The 15,347-nt window shown below is 56.2% G+C and overlaps 2 protein-coding genes across 2 annotated transcripts; one reads left to right on the top strand and one right to left on the bottom strand.

The window, feature by feature from the left end:
* Window positions 1-436: 436 nt before the first annotated feature.
* LOC136157527 (galactoside 2-alpha-L-fucosyltransferase SEC1) lies at window positions 437-8,941 on the bottom strand. The gene is made up of 6 exons (XM_065919385.1): window positions 8,781-8,941; window positions 8,239-8,384; window positions 8,033-8,090; window positions 7,361-7,390; window positions 7,104-7,249; window positions 437-1,458 (listed from the first exon to the last, which is right to left on the bottom strand). The coding sequence occupies exons 1-6, from the start codon at window positions 8,939-8,941 to the stop codon at window positions 437-439; spliced, it is 1,563 nt and encodes a 520-aa protein (XP_065775457.1).
* A 567-nt stretch (window positions 8,942-9,508) lies between these two features.
* NTN5 (netrin 5) lies at window positions 9,509-14,592 on the top strand. The gene is made up of 6 exons (XM_065920702.1): window positions 9,509-10,145; window positions 11,432-11,620; window positions 11,878-12,027; window positions 12,446-12,499; window positions 12,703-12,783; window positions 14,087-14,592. The coding sequence occupies exons 1-6, from the start codon at window positions 9,509-9,511 to the stop codon at window positions 14,449-14,451; spliced, it is 1,476 nt and encodes a 491-aa protein (XP_065776774.1). The 3' UTR covers window positions 14,452-14,592.
* The last annotated feature ends 755 nt before the right edge of the window (window positions 14,593-15,347 follow it).

Genomic DNA, 15,347 nt, shown 5'->3' with positions numbered 1-15,347 from the left:
TTTCATGAAATAAGGCCCCATCAAACCCAAAGCCTGAATTCTTTAGCTGCCTCAAACACCCCAACTGAGGGCAGGAAGAGTTTCATTGCCAAACCCTCCAAGGAAGCAAGCACCAAATATTTGGGCTCCACGCTCCTGGAGTTATAAAGAAGGAGAGGGCAAAAATACGTGTCCACTGCAAGGCAGTCCAAAGGTCCAGGCCTGCCAATCACAAACCTGTGCATGGCCAACCCTCACACCTGTTTCTAAGGAACTACATGAACTCCTGTTCTCAGAAGGAGCCTGTGTTAGGTTCGTTTCTCAGGTAGAACACTAAGGCACAGAGAGATTAAGTCACTTGTCCATGGTCACCCAGTTGGGAAGCTGAACAACCTGGATTTAGACTTGGGCGTCTAAGCCTGTTTGGCCCGATGGGGTGGCAGGGACCCGAGTAGGGCTAGGGGTGGCTCCCTCTGGCCTGCCCCAGGTTGGCTGCGATGCCCACCCACTCGGGCAGGAAGGCCGCCTGGGGCTTAAAGACCATGTGGAATCGGGAGCCGGGCAGGGTGAAGTTGGCCAGGTAGACGGTGTTCCCCCCGGTGAGGTAGGCGGCCCAGATGCCGAAGGTGCCCACGGTGATGACGGTATGGTTACACTGCGTGAGGAGCGCAAAGTCCCTGGCCGGTGAGCCCTGCCGGCCATTGCCTGCAAACACCACGTCCTGGTGGGAGCTGTTGATGTTCCTCCGGCACCAGGCCATGTCATCGCTGGTGATCACAAAGAGCGGGCTGCGGTGGCGAGCGCGGAACCAGTCCAGGGCCTGCTGCAGGTAGCCCCGGTCGGCCACCACGCCCTTCCACACGTTGGGCATAACGTGGACGTAGTCCCCTCGGCGCACGTGGACCCCCACGTAGGTGCTCGGCCGGCTGCCATTCACCCGCAGACCCCGCAGGAAGTTCTGGGCCTCCTCACGCACGTGGGCGTGCAGGGTGAACTCCTGGAGGATCTCGGCGCGGAGGTGGTGGTAGAAGGTCCAGGAGCAGGGGTAGCCGGTGAGGCGCACGTACTCCCCGGGGATGTGGCGGTACTGCTCCTCCATCCAGTCCCTCAAATAATAGTTCTCCCAGGGGATGCTCCTGGCCGTGGCGTCGTGCAGGACCGGGAGGGTGATTTGGAAGATGGAGGCCAGCGTGCTGTGCATCTGGGGCGGGATGAAGGCGGCGCGCCCGTTCATCTTGGCCAGGGCGTACAGGGTGGCGTACTCCCCCATCTGGTTCCCCAGGCGGCCTATGGCGTTGATGGTGAACACGCCCCCACGCAGGTGTCTGGGGAACAAGACCACGCGGCCTGCATAGGCCCAAGGGGTGGGCACCAGGGCCAGGCGCCGGTGGCAATGAAAAACAGTGGACACCGCAAAGATGACAAAGAGGAAGGAGAGGGTGGACGAGGAAGGGCAGGTGGCCCAGAATCTCATGGCGGCTGCGGGGAGGAGAGATGACTTAATTCAGGAGGGGTGGCTGGGCTGGCATGAGTTCCTTTGTCACCCCACAAACCATGTGCTCACTCAGCCCATCCGGGAGTGTCCAATGGCCTCCTCCACGGAAGTTTCAGAGCACAGACCCTGAACCCCTCCGACCTAGGTTTAAATCTCAGCTCCAGCCTTTATAAAGCTGTGTGACTTTAGTCACGTTACTCCCCCTCTCTGAATCCCAGTTTCCTTGCCTGTTAAAAGGGGCAACTGGGAGTTTCCTGGCAGCTCAGCGGTTGAGACTCTGCCTTTCAAAGCAGGGGATGTGAGTTTGATCCTTGGTCAGGAAATTAAGACCCACGAGCTAACGTGATGCAATAAAAAAAAAAAAGTGGAGGGGATGACGAAGTGGAACCATTTGAAAGTGCCAACATTCGGCCATATATTTTCCTACACAGTCCTTTCCTGTGGTTCAACCCAACGGAACTACCTCAGCTATAAGGCTTTTAGGACAGTGCTTAGCACACAGCAGGCCCTCTGTAAGCCTTGGAAAATAAAGACTTCTGGAGTATTTACTATATGTAAACCTGAGCACTCACAACCTATTAAGGCTGCATAGTGCAGAGGTTGAGAGCGCAGATTCTGAGGCCAGACAGCCCAGGTTCACGTGCACACTCAGCCTCCTTCTGGTGGGCAGCCTGGAGCCTGTCCTCTAACTCTTGGAGCTCAGTCTTCTCCATAAAATGGGGGTAACCAAGCACCTGCATGAAGGATGTTTCTGGAAGGCCCCCTGCATGGTAAGCGCTCCCTGCTTGTCAGTGGGGGAAGGACTTGAGCCTCTGGTCATCTCACCCAGCTCAGTCAGAACCCCAAGCAGCTCCCAAACAAGCAGGCAAGCTGAGCAGGGATTGGAGCCAGGACTACTAGGGAGGAGAAATCAGTTCAGGACAGAGGGAACCCCCACTCAGGGTCACCTCCACCATGTGGGACCCATGCAGCTGCCTAGGGGCCCTGCTCTGCTCCAGCCATCTAGAAATTCTCCATGAACATGGGCAAAGCAGCCAGTTTTCATCTTGCCCTGGGCTCTGCCAATCAGGTACTCAGATGGTAAAGAATCTGCCTGCGATGCAGGAGATGCAGGTTCAATCCCTCGAGAAGATCCCCTGGAGAACGGAATGGCAACCGACTCCAGTATTCTTGCCTGGAGAATCCCATGGACAGAGGAGCCTGGTGGGCTAAAATCGATGGGGTCACAAAGAGTCAGACACAACTGAGCGACTAACACTGCTAATCAGGTAGGAAGCCAGTCTGGCTGCTACCTCTTTGAGTCTCAAGGGCTCCCTCTCCTGGTCGCTCATCAGCCTACACAGCTGAAAAGCCACGGGAAACAGTGAATCAAAGCTGATGAAGCCCGGGGCTGGTTTTGTGGCTTACATTCCGTTCCACAATTCCTTATCGATCACTTTTATGAAGATTGGAGGTGAACCCCAACCTGAGTTAAACTTATCTGGGGACAAAATTTTAACCAGTGTGAGGCTATTCATAGACTTATTTTGGAGTGAATGCCCAATTATTCTGCTTGTAGAAACAATAACATTTGATATGGTGAAGCTGAATGGTTCTATGAAGACCTACAAGACCTTCTAGAACTAACACCCAAAAAAGATGTCCTTTTCATTATAGGGGACTGAAATGCAAAAGTAGGAAGTCAGGAAACACCTGGAGTAACACGCAAATTTGGTCTTGGAGAAAAGAAAGAAGCAGGACAAAGGCTAATAGAGTACTGCCAAGAGAATGCACTGGTCATAGCAAACACCTTCTTCCAACAAACAACACAAGAGAAGACTCTACATGTGGACATCACCAGAGGGCCAATACCAAAATCAGACTGATAATATTCTTTGCAGCCAAAGATGGAGACGCTCTATACAGTCAGCAAAAACAAGACCGGGAGCTGACTGTGGCTCAGACCATGAACTCCTTATTGCCAAATTCAGACTGAAATTGAGGAAAGTGGGGAAAACCGCTAGACCACTCAGGTATGACCTAAATCAAATCCCTAATGATTATACAGTGGAAGTGAGAAATAGATTTAAGGGACTAGATCTGATACACAGAGTGCCTGATGAATTGTGGACAGAGGTTCGTGACATTGTACAAGGGACAAGATCAAGACCATCCCCAAGAAAAAGAAATGCAAAAAGGCAAAATGGTTGTCTGAGGAGGCCTTACAAATAGCTGAGCAAAGAAGAGAAGCCAAAGGCAAAGAAGAAAAGGAAAGATATATCCATCTGAATGCAAAGAATAGCATTTAGTTCCAAAGAATAGCAAGGAGAGATAGGAAAGCCTTCCTCAGTGATCAGTACAAAGAAATAGAGGAAAACAATAGAATAGGAAAGGCTAGAGATCTCTTCAAGAAAATTAGAGATACCAAGGGAACATTTCAGGCAAAGATGGGCTCAGTAAAGGACAGAAATGGTAGGGACCTAACAGAAGCAGAAGATATTAAGAAGAGGTGGCAAGAACACACAGAACTATACGAAAAAGATCTTCACGACCCAGATAAGCAAGATAGTGTGATCACTCACCTAGAGCCAGACATCCTGGAATGTGAAGTCAAGTGGGCCTAAGGAAGCATCACTACAAAGCTAGTGGAGGTGACAGAATTCCAGTTGAGCTATTTCAAATCCTAAAAGATGATGCTGTGAAAGTGCTGCACTCAATATGCCAGCAATTTTGAAAACTCAGCAGTGGCCACAGGACTAGAAAAGGTCAGTTTTCATTCCACTCCCAAAGAAAGGCAAAGCCAAAGAATGCTCAAACTACAACGGCACTCATCCCACATGCTAGATAAAGTAAAGCTCAAAATTCTCCAAGCCAGGCTTCAACAAAACGTGAACTGTGAAATTCCAGATGTTCAAGCTGGCTTTAGAAAAGGCAGAGGAACCAGAGATCAAATTGCCAACATCCGCTGAATCATCGAAAAAGCAAGAGAGTTCCAGAAAAACATCTATTTCTGCTTTATTGACTATGCCAAAACCTTTGACTGTGTGGATCACAATAAACTGTGGAAAATTCTGAAAGAGATGGGAATACCAGACCACCTGACCTGCCTCTTGAGAAACCTGTATGCAGGTCAGGAAGCAACAGTTAGAACTGAACATGGAACAACAGACTGGTTCCAAATAGGAAAAGGAGTTTATTTACAAGGCTGTTTATTGTCACCCTGCTTATTTAATTTATATGCACAGTACATCACAAGAAATGCTGGGCTGGATGAAGCACAAGCTGTAATCAACATTGCTGGGAGAAATATCAATAACTTCAGATATGCAGATGACACCACCCTTATAGCAGAAAGCGAATAAGAACTAGAGAGCCTCTTAATGAAAGTGAAAGAGAAGAGTGAAAAAGTTGGCTTAAAACTCAACATTCAGAAAACTAAGATCATGGCATCTGGTCCCATCACTTCATGGCAAATAGATGGGGAAACAGTGTCAGACTTTATTTTTGGGGGCTCCAAAATCACTGCAGATGGTGACTGCAGTCATAAAATTAAAAGACACTTACTCCTTGGAAGAAAAGTTATGACCAACCTAGACAGCATATTAAAAAGCAGAGACATTACTTTGTCAACCAAGGTCCATCTACTCAAGGCTATGGTTTTTCTAATCGTCATGTATGGATGTGAGAGTTGGACTATAAAGAATAAAGCTGAGTGCCAAGGAATTGATGCTTTTTAACTGTGGTGTTGAAGAAGACTCTTGAGAGTCCGTTGAACTGCTAGGAAATCCAACCAGTCCATCCTAAAGGAGATCAGTCCTGGGTGTTCATTGGAAGGACTTGATGTTGAAGCTGAAACTCCAATACTTTGGTCACCAGATGTAAAGAACTGACTCACTGGAAAAGACCCTGATGCTGGGAAAGATTGAAGGCAGGAGGAGAAGGGGACAACAGAGGATGAGATGGTTGGATGGCATCACCAACTCAACGGACATGGGTTTGGGTGGATTCCGGGAGTTGGTGATGGACAGGGAGGCCTGGCGTACTGTGGTTCATGGGGTGGCAGAGTCAGACACAACTGAGGTACTGAATTGAACTGATGGGATGCTGCCCAGACCCCACTGAGGGGTGTATAATATATAACCTGCACACCCCACGGTGGTGTCAAAACAGTTTCTGCAGCATATCTGGTCCACACAGTTTCAGATATTAGACTGTACGCTTATCTTCACTCATTTGGTCCTCATGATTTCCCATGAGGAAGGTACATTTTTATCCTGATTTAACAGAAAAGGAAACTACCGCACAGAGAGGTTAAAAAATTTGCTTTGGGTCACACAGCTAGAAAAGAGGTGAAGCCTGGATTTGAAACCAGTGTGGTTCAGGAATCTGGGATCCTGATTACTGTCTTGAGTTCTACTCTGCCCTGGGAAAGGGACACTCAGATGCACACTCTCAGTGCAGTTGTTGCTGAGTTGCTAAGTCATGTCTGACTCTCTGTGACTGCATGGACTGTAGTCCACCAGGCTCCTCTGTCCATGGGATTTCCCAGGCAAGAATACTGGAGTGGGTTGCCATTTCCTTCTCCAGGGGATCTTCCTAACCCAGGGATGGAACCTGCGTCTCCTGCATTGGCAGGCGGATTTTTCATTGGCTCCTTTAGAGATGATCATCACCTCAGGAAGCTCAGGTTATTAAAAACAAAAGTGAGAAAGCAAGCTTTCCTCCAGGAAACATTAGCTTAAGAAACTTCTAATTTCTGCAGGAGTTAGCCTGTCCCTCACACTGCCTGCCCCGGATCCCACATGTCCCCCTCTGATCTGAGAGTGTCTCTTTTTCTGGCAGCTAACCCCTCCTCACGGCTTACATTCAAATCCTATGTCTCCATCCTGCCTCCACTGCCGTGAGGGTCACCCAGAACCAGAAGCACAGCTGCCTCGGCTGCGCCCTCCCACCAGAACAGTGGGTCCCCAAACCCCATGGGCCCACGCTGGGCCACAGTCAATGCACTCAGGGCCACGGTAGCAAATATGTGCCCCATCGTCCAGAGGCCCCTGCCTTTCTCAGCAGGAAGTGATGAAAAATGTTGTCTTTCTGGTCAAAACCATTCGGGTATGTAATAGAGTTGAGGGCAACATTTCTGTGAAAATTTCACCCCTCAAGTCTTGAGGCCTCATAGTGAACTGGTCACGGGGAAGGCCGCTTTGAGCTCTGAACCCCTGCGGGGTCCCCGATTTCTCCCTCCAGCTGCTAGAACCACCGAGGTCCCAGGCATTGATTTCTCCTCCACCCCCACCCCACCAACTCAGAAAGCGGCCCAAGTCTTTGGGCTTCCAGGTGGCTGGTGTGACCCTTCAAAGGGCAGTGACTTCTAGGGCTTGAAAGCGCCTGACCTTCATGCTCAGTTAACCCACAGCTGGCAGAAGGTTTCAGAGGGCAGGAGGGGCTGGCGTGGGGTCCCACCTCGGTGTGAGCAGCCCTGACACCACCCCCCACCCCCAGCAGGTCTGCCTCTTCCTGATCGCAGCCACCACCATGTGGCGGGGCTGAGCCCCAGCCTGCCCGCCCTTAGGAGCCGTGGGGCAGGGGCTGGGTGTGAGTGGAGCGCAGACCCCAGATCCGGGAAGGCCATCTGGCTGCTGTCCCCTCCTACCTGTCTTGAACTTCCTGGGCCAGCCTGCTCGGGGATGTCCAGCTGCGGGCCGCTGCGGGGCGATGGCGCTCATGTCCCACACCGTCCCGGGTGGCGTGGCTGCCAGGGGTCCCTGCGGGGAAAGCGTGGCTGCCTTGGCAAGGGGACTGGGGCGGGGTGGGGGGGCGGGGGTGGTGTTGGATTCTTAGGCTCTGCTCTGAGCTCCCGCCCAGAACCCCCACTAGCCCGGGGCCTGAGAACAGCCACTCCGCACTCACTCCCCAGAGCCCACGCTGGCCGCCAAGCTCCTGCGGGAGAGGAGGACATGTGAGCAGCTAGCTGCAGAGGACAACCTCTTCCAGGGCACAGGTTTGGACGACGGCGGGGTGAAGGGTCGGGTGGGTGCCAAAGAAACCAGGGAAGAGGAGCCCGGGTCGCAGAGGGACCCCCACACTGCCCAGGCGAGGGGCCTGATTCTGGATCTGGTGGGAACACAGCTAGTCTCTGCTCCTTAAATGGGGGTGGTCAGGGTGGGCTACAGTTCCCACAAGGGGCAGGGGCCAGGGGCCGGACATCTGGGCTCCCCAGTGGTAGGGGCTGGCTTCTCAATCCCCCAGGAACACTGGGGGACTCAACCCGTTTGCCTGGCATACTAAGACCAGAAAGTGATGGTGCCCCGTGAACCACCCAGGAGAGAGACAGAGGAGAGGAGAGAGACAGAGGAGAGATGGGAGATGGGGTGAGAGCCTTAACAAGGCAGGTGCCAGGGGACCAGGGCAAATGCCCCACGCCAGAGCTCAAAATGGCGCCAGACTCCTCCTCGGGAGGGGTGGAGACCATGGCAGTCATCTGGGGCGGGGGAGGCGGTCTGCGTGCAGGGCGTCTGTACTGGGGACCCTGGGGGCAGTGAAATCAGGCTGGGGGGGGGGGTGTGAGCCCACTGCACCCACTGGTGCCTCACAGACTCCCAGCGGGGGCCCACGCCCAGGTCCGGACTGACCCAGGGGCCTGGACAGTGAGGCCCAGAAGGGGTTCAAGGCCCCCAGACCTGAGGGAGTTCCCCACTGGGGGCTGCCAGCCCTGGACGGGGAGAAGGGAGCATTCCAGCACCAAGTCCTTCCTCAGTCGTGCCCTCCCAGGCCTGGACTTCCGGCACCTGCGGACGCCCTGGCCTCGAGCCCTGCCCTGTCCGGCCTCTCTGCTCCCTTGGCACCAGCCACCCCCAACATCTGTTCCCTCTTCTGCTCTGGGGACTTTATAGCCGGCGGGAATGTGGCGGCTCTGATTCCTGGACCCTGAGGCCTAGGATGGCAGTGGGAGCCGGGTGGGCTGAGATTACCAGGAAGTCCTCAGAAAAGCAATAGGGGGCCCTCCCATCCCAAGCGGGACACCAGGGCTTGACCTTCTCAGCCCCACCGGCATTCCACACCAGCCTCCCAGCCCAGGCTTCCAGCCCCCAGGCATCCCCACCGGGGTCCTTAGCACAGTCCTCTGGGTTCTGCGTCTGGGTGAGAAAGGGTTAAGGGTGGGTGGAGGCTGGGGGTGGGTGGCAGGGAGGCCTGGTTATTTGGTGATAATCCCCCTCCGTGCCCTGGGTGTGGAGAACGAGGTTAGGGCCCCATGTGGGAAAGGGGCCTCCCCTCTGATCCCTGATCCCCGAGGACCTGCCTCCTGCTTCTGATCCCCCCAGCCCAGCACCCCTGCTCTCCCCCCAGGTCAGGCCTGCTGCACTGCCGGCTCTCCTCCGGCTCTGCAGGTGTCTCGAAGGTCCCGTGCCCATCTGTCTGTCTGTCCCGGCCCCCAGGCTCCCGGGGACCCACTTCCCAACACCCTGTGGACTCCGGTTTCCCGACCGCCATCTTTCCGGGCCTCGTGGTCTCCCCTTGCGTCCTCCTCGCCCCTCCTGGTTCCTCTCCCTGCCTGGCCCCTGCCCTACGCTTGCCTCGCCCCCTCTCCCTCCATCTGTCTGTCTGTGCTGTCTGCGCCCCTATCTGTCCCTGTCTCTGTTGATTTGTCACTGAGTCTTCATATGTCCGTAACTCCGCCTGCCCCGCCTTGCTCCCCCCTTCTCCCCCTAGTCCTTGCTCAAGGTTTCCCCATCTGTCCCCCTCCCCACCCTCTCCCCAGGTTCCCCTGCCCCTCTGACTGATAGCGCCGGGGTGTTAAGCTACGGATTAGTTCAGGCAAAATTCTCGATTTTGCTTGCGTTCTTTCCCCTTTGGCTTATGTAAACAGTAATTCTCCCCAGATGGAACTATTTTCCTCGCTCAGAAGCAGCCGGGAGAGGTCTGGGGCAGGGCCAGGGGTGGAATGCCGGGGTTCCTCAGGGAGCCTGGAGAGCGGGGTGAAAGCTGACCTCGGGGGGCAGCCCGAGGCCCCAGCCCGGCCACTCCTCTCCTCCACAGGTACTTGCCTCTGCTGGAACCATGCCCGTGACCTTTGCCCTCTGGCTCCTCCTGAGCCAGGCCAGCGCGGACCCGGACCCGTGTTACCACCCTGGGGGCCGCCCTCGCTTCTGCCTCCCACCCGTGACCCAGCTGGCTGGCATGGCTGCCTCCTGTCCCCAGGCCTGTGGCCCCTCCCCGGGCGTGGACCTCGGCCCGCGGGCCCCCTGCAATGGCAGTCTGACCCTGGGCCTGGGGGGCCCTTTCCTCCTGTCGTCCGTCAGCCTGCGCTTCTGCACCCCAGGACCCCCAGCCCTGGTACTGTCTGCCGCCTGGGCCACCGGAGGGCCCTGGAGGTCACTGTGGCGCAGGCCCGCCTGGCCGGGGGCATTGGGAGGGCCCGAGAGGGTGACCTTCAGGGTCCCAGCGGGCCCTAAGGCCAGCGTGGTGGCCAGTCACCTCCGCCTGGAGCTCGGGGGCCGAGGGGGGCTGGCAGCTGCGGGCGTGAGAGGCCGCTGCCAGTGCCACGGCCATGCTGCCCGCTGCGCTGCCCGCGACCGGCCGCCCCGCTGCCGCTGCCGCCACCACACCACCGGCCCGGGCTGTGAGAGCTGCCGGCCATCCCACCGCGACTGGCCCTGGCGGCCCGCCACGCCCCGGCACCCTCACCCTTGCCTGCGTGAGTCCTGGGCCCGCCCCGACCTGCCCTGACCCAGATCCAGGCCCATGAGGTCAGGAGGCTCTCTCCCGCCCCAGAGCTGCCTGCCCTTGCTTCTCCCCACACTGTCCTCCGGCAGCACCTCTCTTGGCTCCCCCAACTCTTCCCCACCACCTCTGCTGCTTCCATGCCCACTGGGGGGCTCCAGCCTCTCAGTGACACCTGATAACAGTGACGGTGAAGTGGAGGATGCTTTCGGAGCCACCGCCCAGGGCCTGGCTTGGCACAGGCGCTCGAGTGGTATTTAGTGAGAGGTTGCAGAAAAACAGGGCAGCTAGATGTTTTTGGACTCATCAAATCAACCATGGTGGGGGAAGCTTCTACTCATTAGACACATTTTTATCTAGCACCTACTATGTGCCGGGCAGGGATTGCATCAGGCCCATTTTACAGACCAGGAGACTGAGGCTACAGCTGGGAAGTTCTGTGCGCAAGGACACACAGTCAGCAGATGGCTGGTGAGCTCAGGAGAATAAGCCCAAGGGTCCTGGCTTGTCCCGTGTGTGTTGTCACACTAGATGCTCTAGGGCAGCAGATGGGGGCATGGCTTCAGGAGCCTGCCAGGCTGCTTGGGTTCAAAGTCCAGCTCGTCGGCTTCCTGGCTATGTGATCCCCCCCACAACTAGTGACCAAACCTCTCTGTGTCTACATTTCCTCACCTGTACAGTGAGGAAAACAACAGTCCTTCCTCCACAGGCTGCAGTGGAAATTCAAAACATGAATATACATAAAGTCCTTAGAATGCAGCCTGATACAGGACCTAGCACGGAGGTCCTGTGTAGCTCTTTTTAAACACTTTCCGGGTAATTCGAATAAGTGGTAAGATTTGAGAGTCGCTGCCTTTGAAATCTGACCGATGCTCCCCAGCAAAATGTACATGGTAGGTGGTCCTCCTGCGAGGAAGTAGATACTATAAATGTCATCTTATAGCAAAGGAGTCTGAGCAGCAGAAAGAAGATGTCACTTGCCCACAGAAAGAGTGAGACACTTCCATGCGGCGGTCTGACTCTGTAGCCCACGCCCAGAGTTGCCACTCTTTACACCCCGAGTGTTCATCAGTCCCCTTGGGCTCACCCAGCTCCAGTCCAGAGCACCGCCCATTTTAAAGATGAGAATGAAGGGCTTCAGGGGCCCACACTCTACCTGGGGAACCCCAGGCAGTCTCTCTCCTGAGGGTGGTGGGGAGAAAGCTGGGAAAAGGGGGACAGAATGGGGCCTGAGGCGGCCTCGCTGCATCCTGTTCCCAGCCTGCTCCTGCAACCAGCACTCGCGACGCTGCAGGTTCAACTCGGAGCTGTTCAGGCTGTCAGGCGGCCGGAGTGGGGGCGTTTGTGAGCGGTGCCGCCACCACACAGCCGGGAGGCACTGCCACTACTGCCAGCCAGGGTTCTGGAGGGACCCCGGCCAGCCCATCAACAGCCGCAAGGCCTGCAGGGGTGAGTGCAGCCTGAAGCCCCACCTAGAGGAAAAGGTGGCAGGCAGGTCTGAGTGAGGAGGGACTGGGGGCCAGATCTATGGGGTCTGAGGGCGGAGGGGGCCAGGGACCAGGAGACCAGGGTCCGTGGGAGGAGGAGCTGGAGCCCGGACTCCTGGGTCTGAGGGTGGAGGGGGCAGGGAATTCCAGCTCCCCAATCTTGGGGAGGAAGAGGCTGGGAGCCTGCACCCCACCTCCCCAGCTCCTCTCCTCACGCAGCCTGCCAGTGCCATCCTATTGGGGCGACAGGCGGTACCTGCAACCAGACCAGTGGGCAGTGCTCCTGCAAGTTAGGGGTCACTGGACTGACCTGCAACCGCTGTGGTCCTGGCTACCAGCAGAGCCGCTCCCCCAGGATGCCCTGCCAGCGTGAGTCCTGAGGGGCGGGGCCCCGAGTCCCAAGTGGGGCGGGGAAGGAGACAGCCAGACCTCCAGCGGGCAAGAGGGGTGAGGATCGGGTCCCTGGGAGACGGAAGCTAGAGACTGGAAGCGGGACTCTGTGGCCATGGGGAGGCGGAGCCTGAAGTCCAGTCTCTCAACCTGCAGAGGAACAGGCTAAGAGCCTGGATTCCTGAGTCTGAGAGAGGTCTTAAGACTAGGACTCCTGAGTCCAGAAAGTGGCAAGGGACCAGAACTCCAGGTCCTGGGGGAGAAAGGCAAAGTGTGCTTCCACTCTTGGGCCTTAAAGGAACAGACTTACGTGGTTTGGATGCCTGGTTTCCTTGGGGGCAGCAGGGTGCTGGTGGGAGGTGCTAAGAGGCCCTACCTCTCCTTTGCTCTATCACAGGAATCCCAGAGGCGACAACCACCCTTGCAACAACCCCTCAAGCTTACAGCTTGGGTAAGACAGGCTGGCCTACAAATCCCTGGTAGCAAGAAGGATTGGGGATGGGGTGATTGGGCCACCAGGTGGGGATACAGGGGTGGTCCACTAAGCGCAGTCCCAAGGGTTCAGGCACCCCAGCTGTCCATCAGGATGGACTGTGGGGGATGGGCAGGGGCAGAATGCTGTAGTCCAGGCCTCAGGAGCCCGACCCTCCCCAGACCCTCAGTGTCAAAACTATTGCAATACCTCGGACACCAGGATACACATGAGCCTTCGGAGGTACTGCCAGCAGGACTACGGTGAGTGCTGGGGAGAACAAGGGCCAGTGGGCCCACAGGGGCTCTAATCTGCCTCCAAGTCACTCTCTCCTCTGGACTTCAGTTTCCTCATCTTAAATGGGAAGGGGTGTTGAACTCAAAGGGCCTTTCCTGATCTAGAACCTAACGGGACAGGAGACAATGGGCGGAAGGGGGAGTGGGGAGGGATACGCCCTACCTTCCTAGGTCTCCTCTCTCCCCACGTTCGTGGCCTTGCAGAGTTTCACAGTCTCCTTCAGCCTGACATCCCCGAGTTGGGGAGATGGCCTCCTGAGGATGGAAGGAAAAAGGCAAACTGGTTGAATGGAGGGGACCCTTGCGCTGTCTTGTCTGTCTCAGGTCCTCTGCCCTCCTTCAGGGCTGTAGCCCCATTCCCACAGACTCCCCCATAGTTTCCTAATCCACCAGTCTACACCAGCCCCCTGAGTCCAGGGCCTATGAGCTCAGCTCTCTTGGACACTTGAGTTCAGCCCAGCCCCAGTTACTGCCCCCAATGGTACAGGATCCCAGACCTCCCCTCCCTGAGGCTCACCATCTGGCCACTAGTATCCTTGAACTCCAAATGTGGAGGTTTCTCTCCCCACCTCCCACGGGGATCTTATAGCCCATAGACCCAGCTTGCCCACCAGAGCGCTGCTCCCAACAGATCTCATCTCACCCTCTTAGAGGGGACACTTCTCTGAATCACCACTAGTAAGACCTTGACCCTGGGCTTTAATCCTAGATGCAGATCCCGCCTAGGGCAATATCTCTGTTTTCCAGGGGCTCCGTGTGCTCCTAATACTTTCTGACTCTCTGGCATTAGAGACCTGGACCGGACTTTTCTGCCTTGTTCCAGTCCCACCCACTGCAGGGTCCCGGGAGATCTCTAACCTTTAAGTCATTCCTATACCTGCGCTTTCTAATATGATCTCAAAAGCATCCCTGGTGGTGCTTGCATATTTCCTAGTGGGTACCTGGGTTCCTGGCCCAGCCTGACCGCCATTCCAGAGGGACCACCCACCCACCCGGGACCACCCACCCACCCCTCCCCTTCACAACCACAATCCTGGGACCCAACCTTACACTCCAAACGCCCCGCCCTCCTTGTTTTGACCCGTGTCCTCAGAAAGACCTCACTCCTCACAGCACAGGACCTCTCACCCTCAAAGCTTCAAGGTCTCTGTTCTTCCTGATGCGATTCTGGAAGCCCACGCTTGCGTCCCAGGCCCCTCCCCACCAAGACTAACCTCACTGGGCCTTCAGGCTCCCCCCAGTCCAGGCCTGACCTCTCCCCTTCCCGCAGTGCTCCACGCGCAGGTGCTGGCGTCCGAGGCCGCGGACACGGCATGGCAGCGGCTGGCCGTGCGCGTGCTGGCCGTGTACAGGCAGCGAGCGCGGCCCGTGCGCCGTGGTAGCCAGGCCGCCTGGGTGCCCCGCGCTGATCTGACGTGCGGATGTTTGCGCCTGCGGCCCACCAACCACTACCTGCTGCTGGGCAGCACGGCTGGCAGCCCAGATCCTACACGCCTCGTCCTCGACCGCCACGGCCTCGCGCTGCCCTGGAGGCCGCGCTGGGCCCGGCCGCTGCGGCGGCTGCAGCAGGAAGAGCACGCCGGGGGGTGCCGCGGCCTGCGGCCTTCGACCCCGAGCCCCGAACCCAGGCTCTAGAGCCGAAGCCCCGCGGCCTCGAATGCCATCGAAGGAACTAGAAGCAACCACGGCAAGTGCCTTTTACCTCGACGCTGAGGCGTCCGTCAGCGAGCCAATCAGACGCCGGGGAATGCCTGATGTCACTGGCATGCGCCAGCATCCAGGAGTCAGGAAGGCCTTAACTAAAGGCGGTAGAACTCTTGGTCTCTGGCTCGGACTCTTGACCTTTGTCTTATGCAGCAAGTCCCCTCAATAAAATCTCAACTCTTGAGGAATCTCGGCTCCAGACCGCTGATCTGCACTGGGAGAGTCTAGGAGGGTCAAATGAAGAAGACCATGAGGAAGTTGTGAAACCAAACATGGCTACAGAGGCTAGTCAGAGTTGTGTTGCTTAACCATTGGCTAAAGCCAGTGGAAGGGAGTGTGGCTAAAAAAGGCAGGAAACACACCTGAGAAAAGCACAGCAGTGTCGGATTTCTAGAAAGTTCCAAGTTAAGAAACACTTGATTACTAATGGCCCCAGGATGGTCTTAGAAAATAATAGAGCTTTGAGTGACTATCTGAAGAGGGTTTGTTGGGCCCGCCCCGTCTTGAGGCCTAGCCTAAACCCTTTCCTGAGGGAACAGCCAATTGGGAGCCACAGAGCAGTCTGATTTCACTTGGTGCTAAACAAAATTGGATTCCACCCAGCATTTGGGTACCTACAGACCAGAGTGTGTGTTGCTCAGTCATGCTGACTCTTTGAGATCCCATGTATTGTAGCCTGCCAGGCTCCTCTGTCCATGAGATTCTCCAGGCAAGAATACTGGAGTGGGTTGCCCGTCCCTTCTCCAGGGGGTCTTTCCCACCCAGGGATCAAACCTGGGTCTCCTGCATTGCAGACAGATTCTTTACTGGTCTGAGCCACCAGGGAA

Source organism: Muntiacus reevesi, chromosome 2 (genome assembly GCF_963930625.1).
Source record: "Muntiacus reevesi chromosome 2, mMunRee1.1, whole genome shotgun sequence".
Classification (NCBI taxonomy): Eukaryota; Metazoa; Chordata; class Mammalia; order Artiodactyla; family Cervidae; genus Muntiacus; species Muntiacus reevesi.
This window is presented reverse-complemented; position numbering and strand designations above follow the sequence as displayed.

What these genes read in the sequence shown, in the direction of transcription:
- LOC136157527 (XM_065919385.1), bottom strand. Translation starts at nt 8,941, where the DNA reads ATGGCGGTCGGGAAACCGGAGTCCACAGGGTGTTGGGAAGTGGGTCCC. An exon ending in GCCAGCGTGGGCTCTGGGGA is followed by an intron (nt 7,250 to 7,360) that starts GTGAGTGCGGAG and finishes ACCCCGCCCCAG; the next exon opens with TCCCCTTGCCAAGGCAGCCA. An exon ending in GCCCAGGAAGTTCAAGACAG is followed by an intron (nt 1,459 to 7,103) that starts GTAGGAGGGGAC and finishes TCCTCCCCGCAG; the next exon opens with CCGCCATGAGATTCTGGGCC.
- NTN5 (XM_065920702.1), top strand. Translation starts at nt 9,509, where the DNA reads ATGCCCGTGACCTTTGCCCTCTGGCTCCTCCTGAGCCAGGCCAGCGCG. An exon ending in GCACCCTCACCCTTGCCTGC is followed by an intron (nt 10,146 to 11,431) that starts GTGAGTCCTGGG and finishes TCCTGTTCCCAG; the next exon opens with CCTGCTCCTGCAACCAGCAC. An exon ending in CAGCCGCAAGGCCTGCAGGG is followed by an intron (nt 11,621 to 11,877) that starts GTGAGTGCAGCC and finishes CTCCTCACGCAG; the next exon opens with CCTGCCAGTGCCATCCTATT.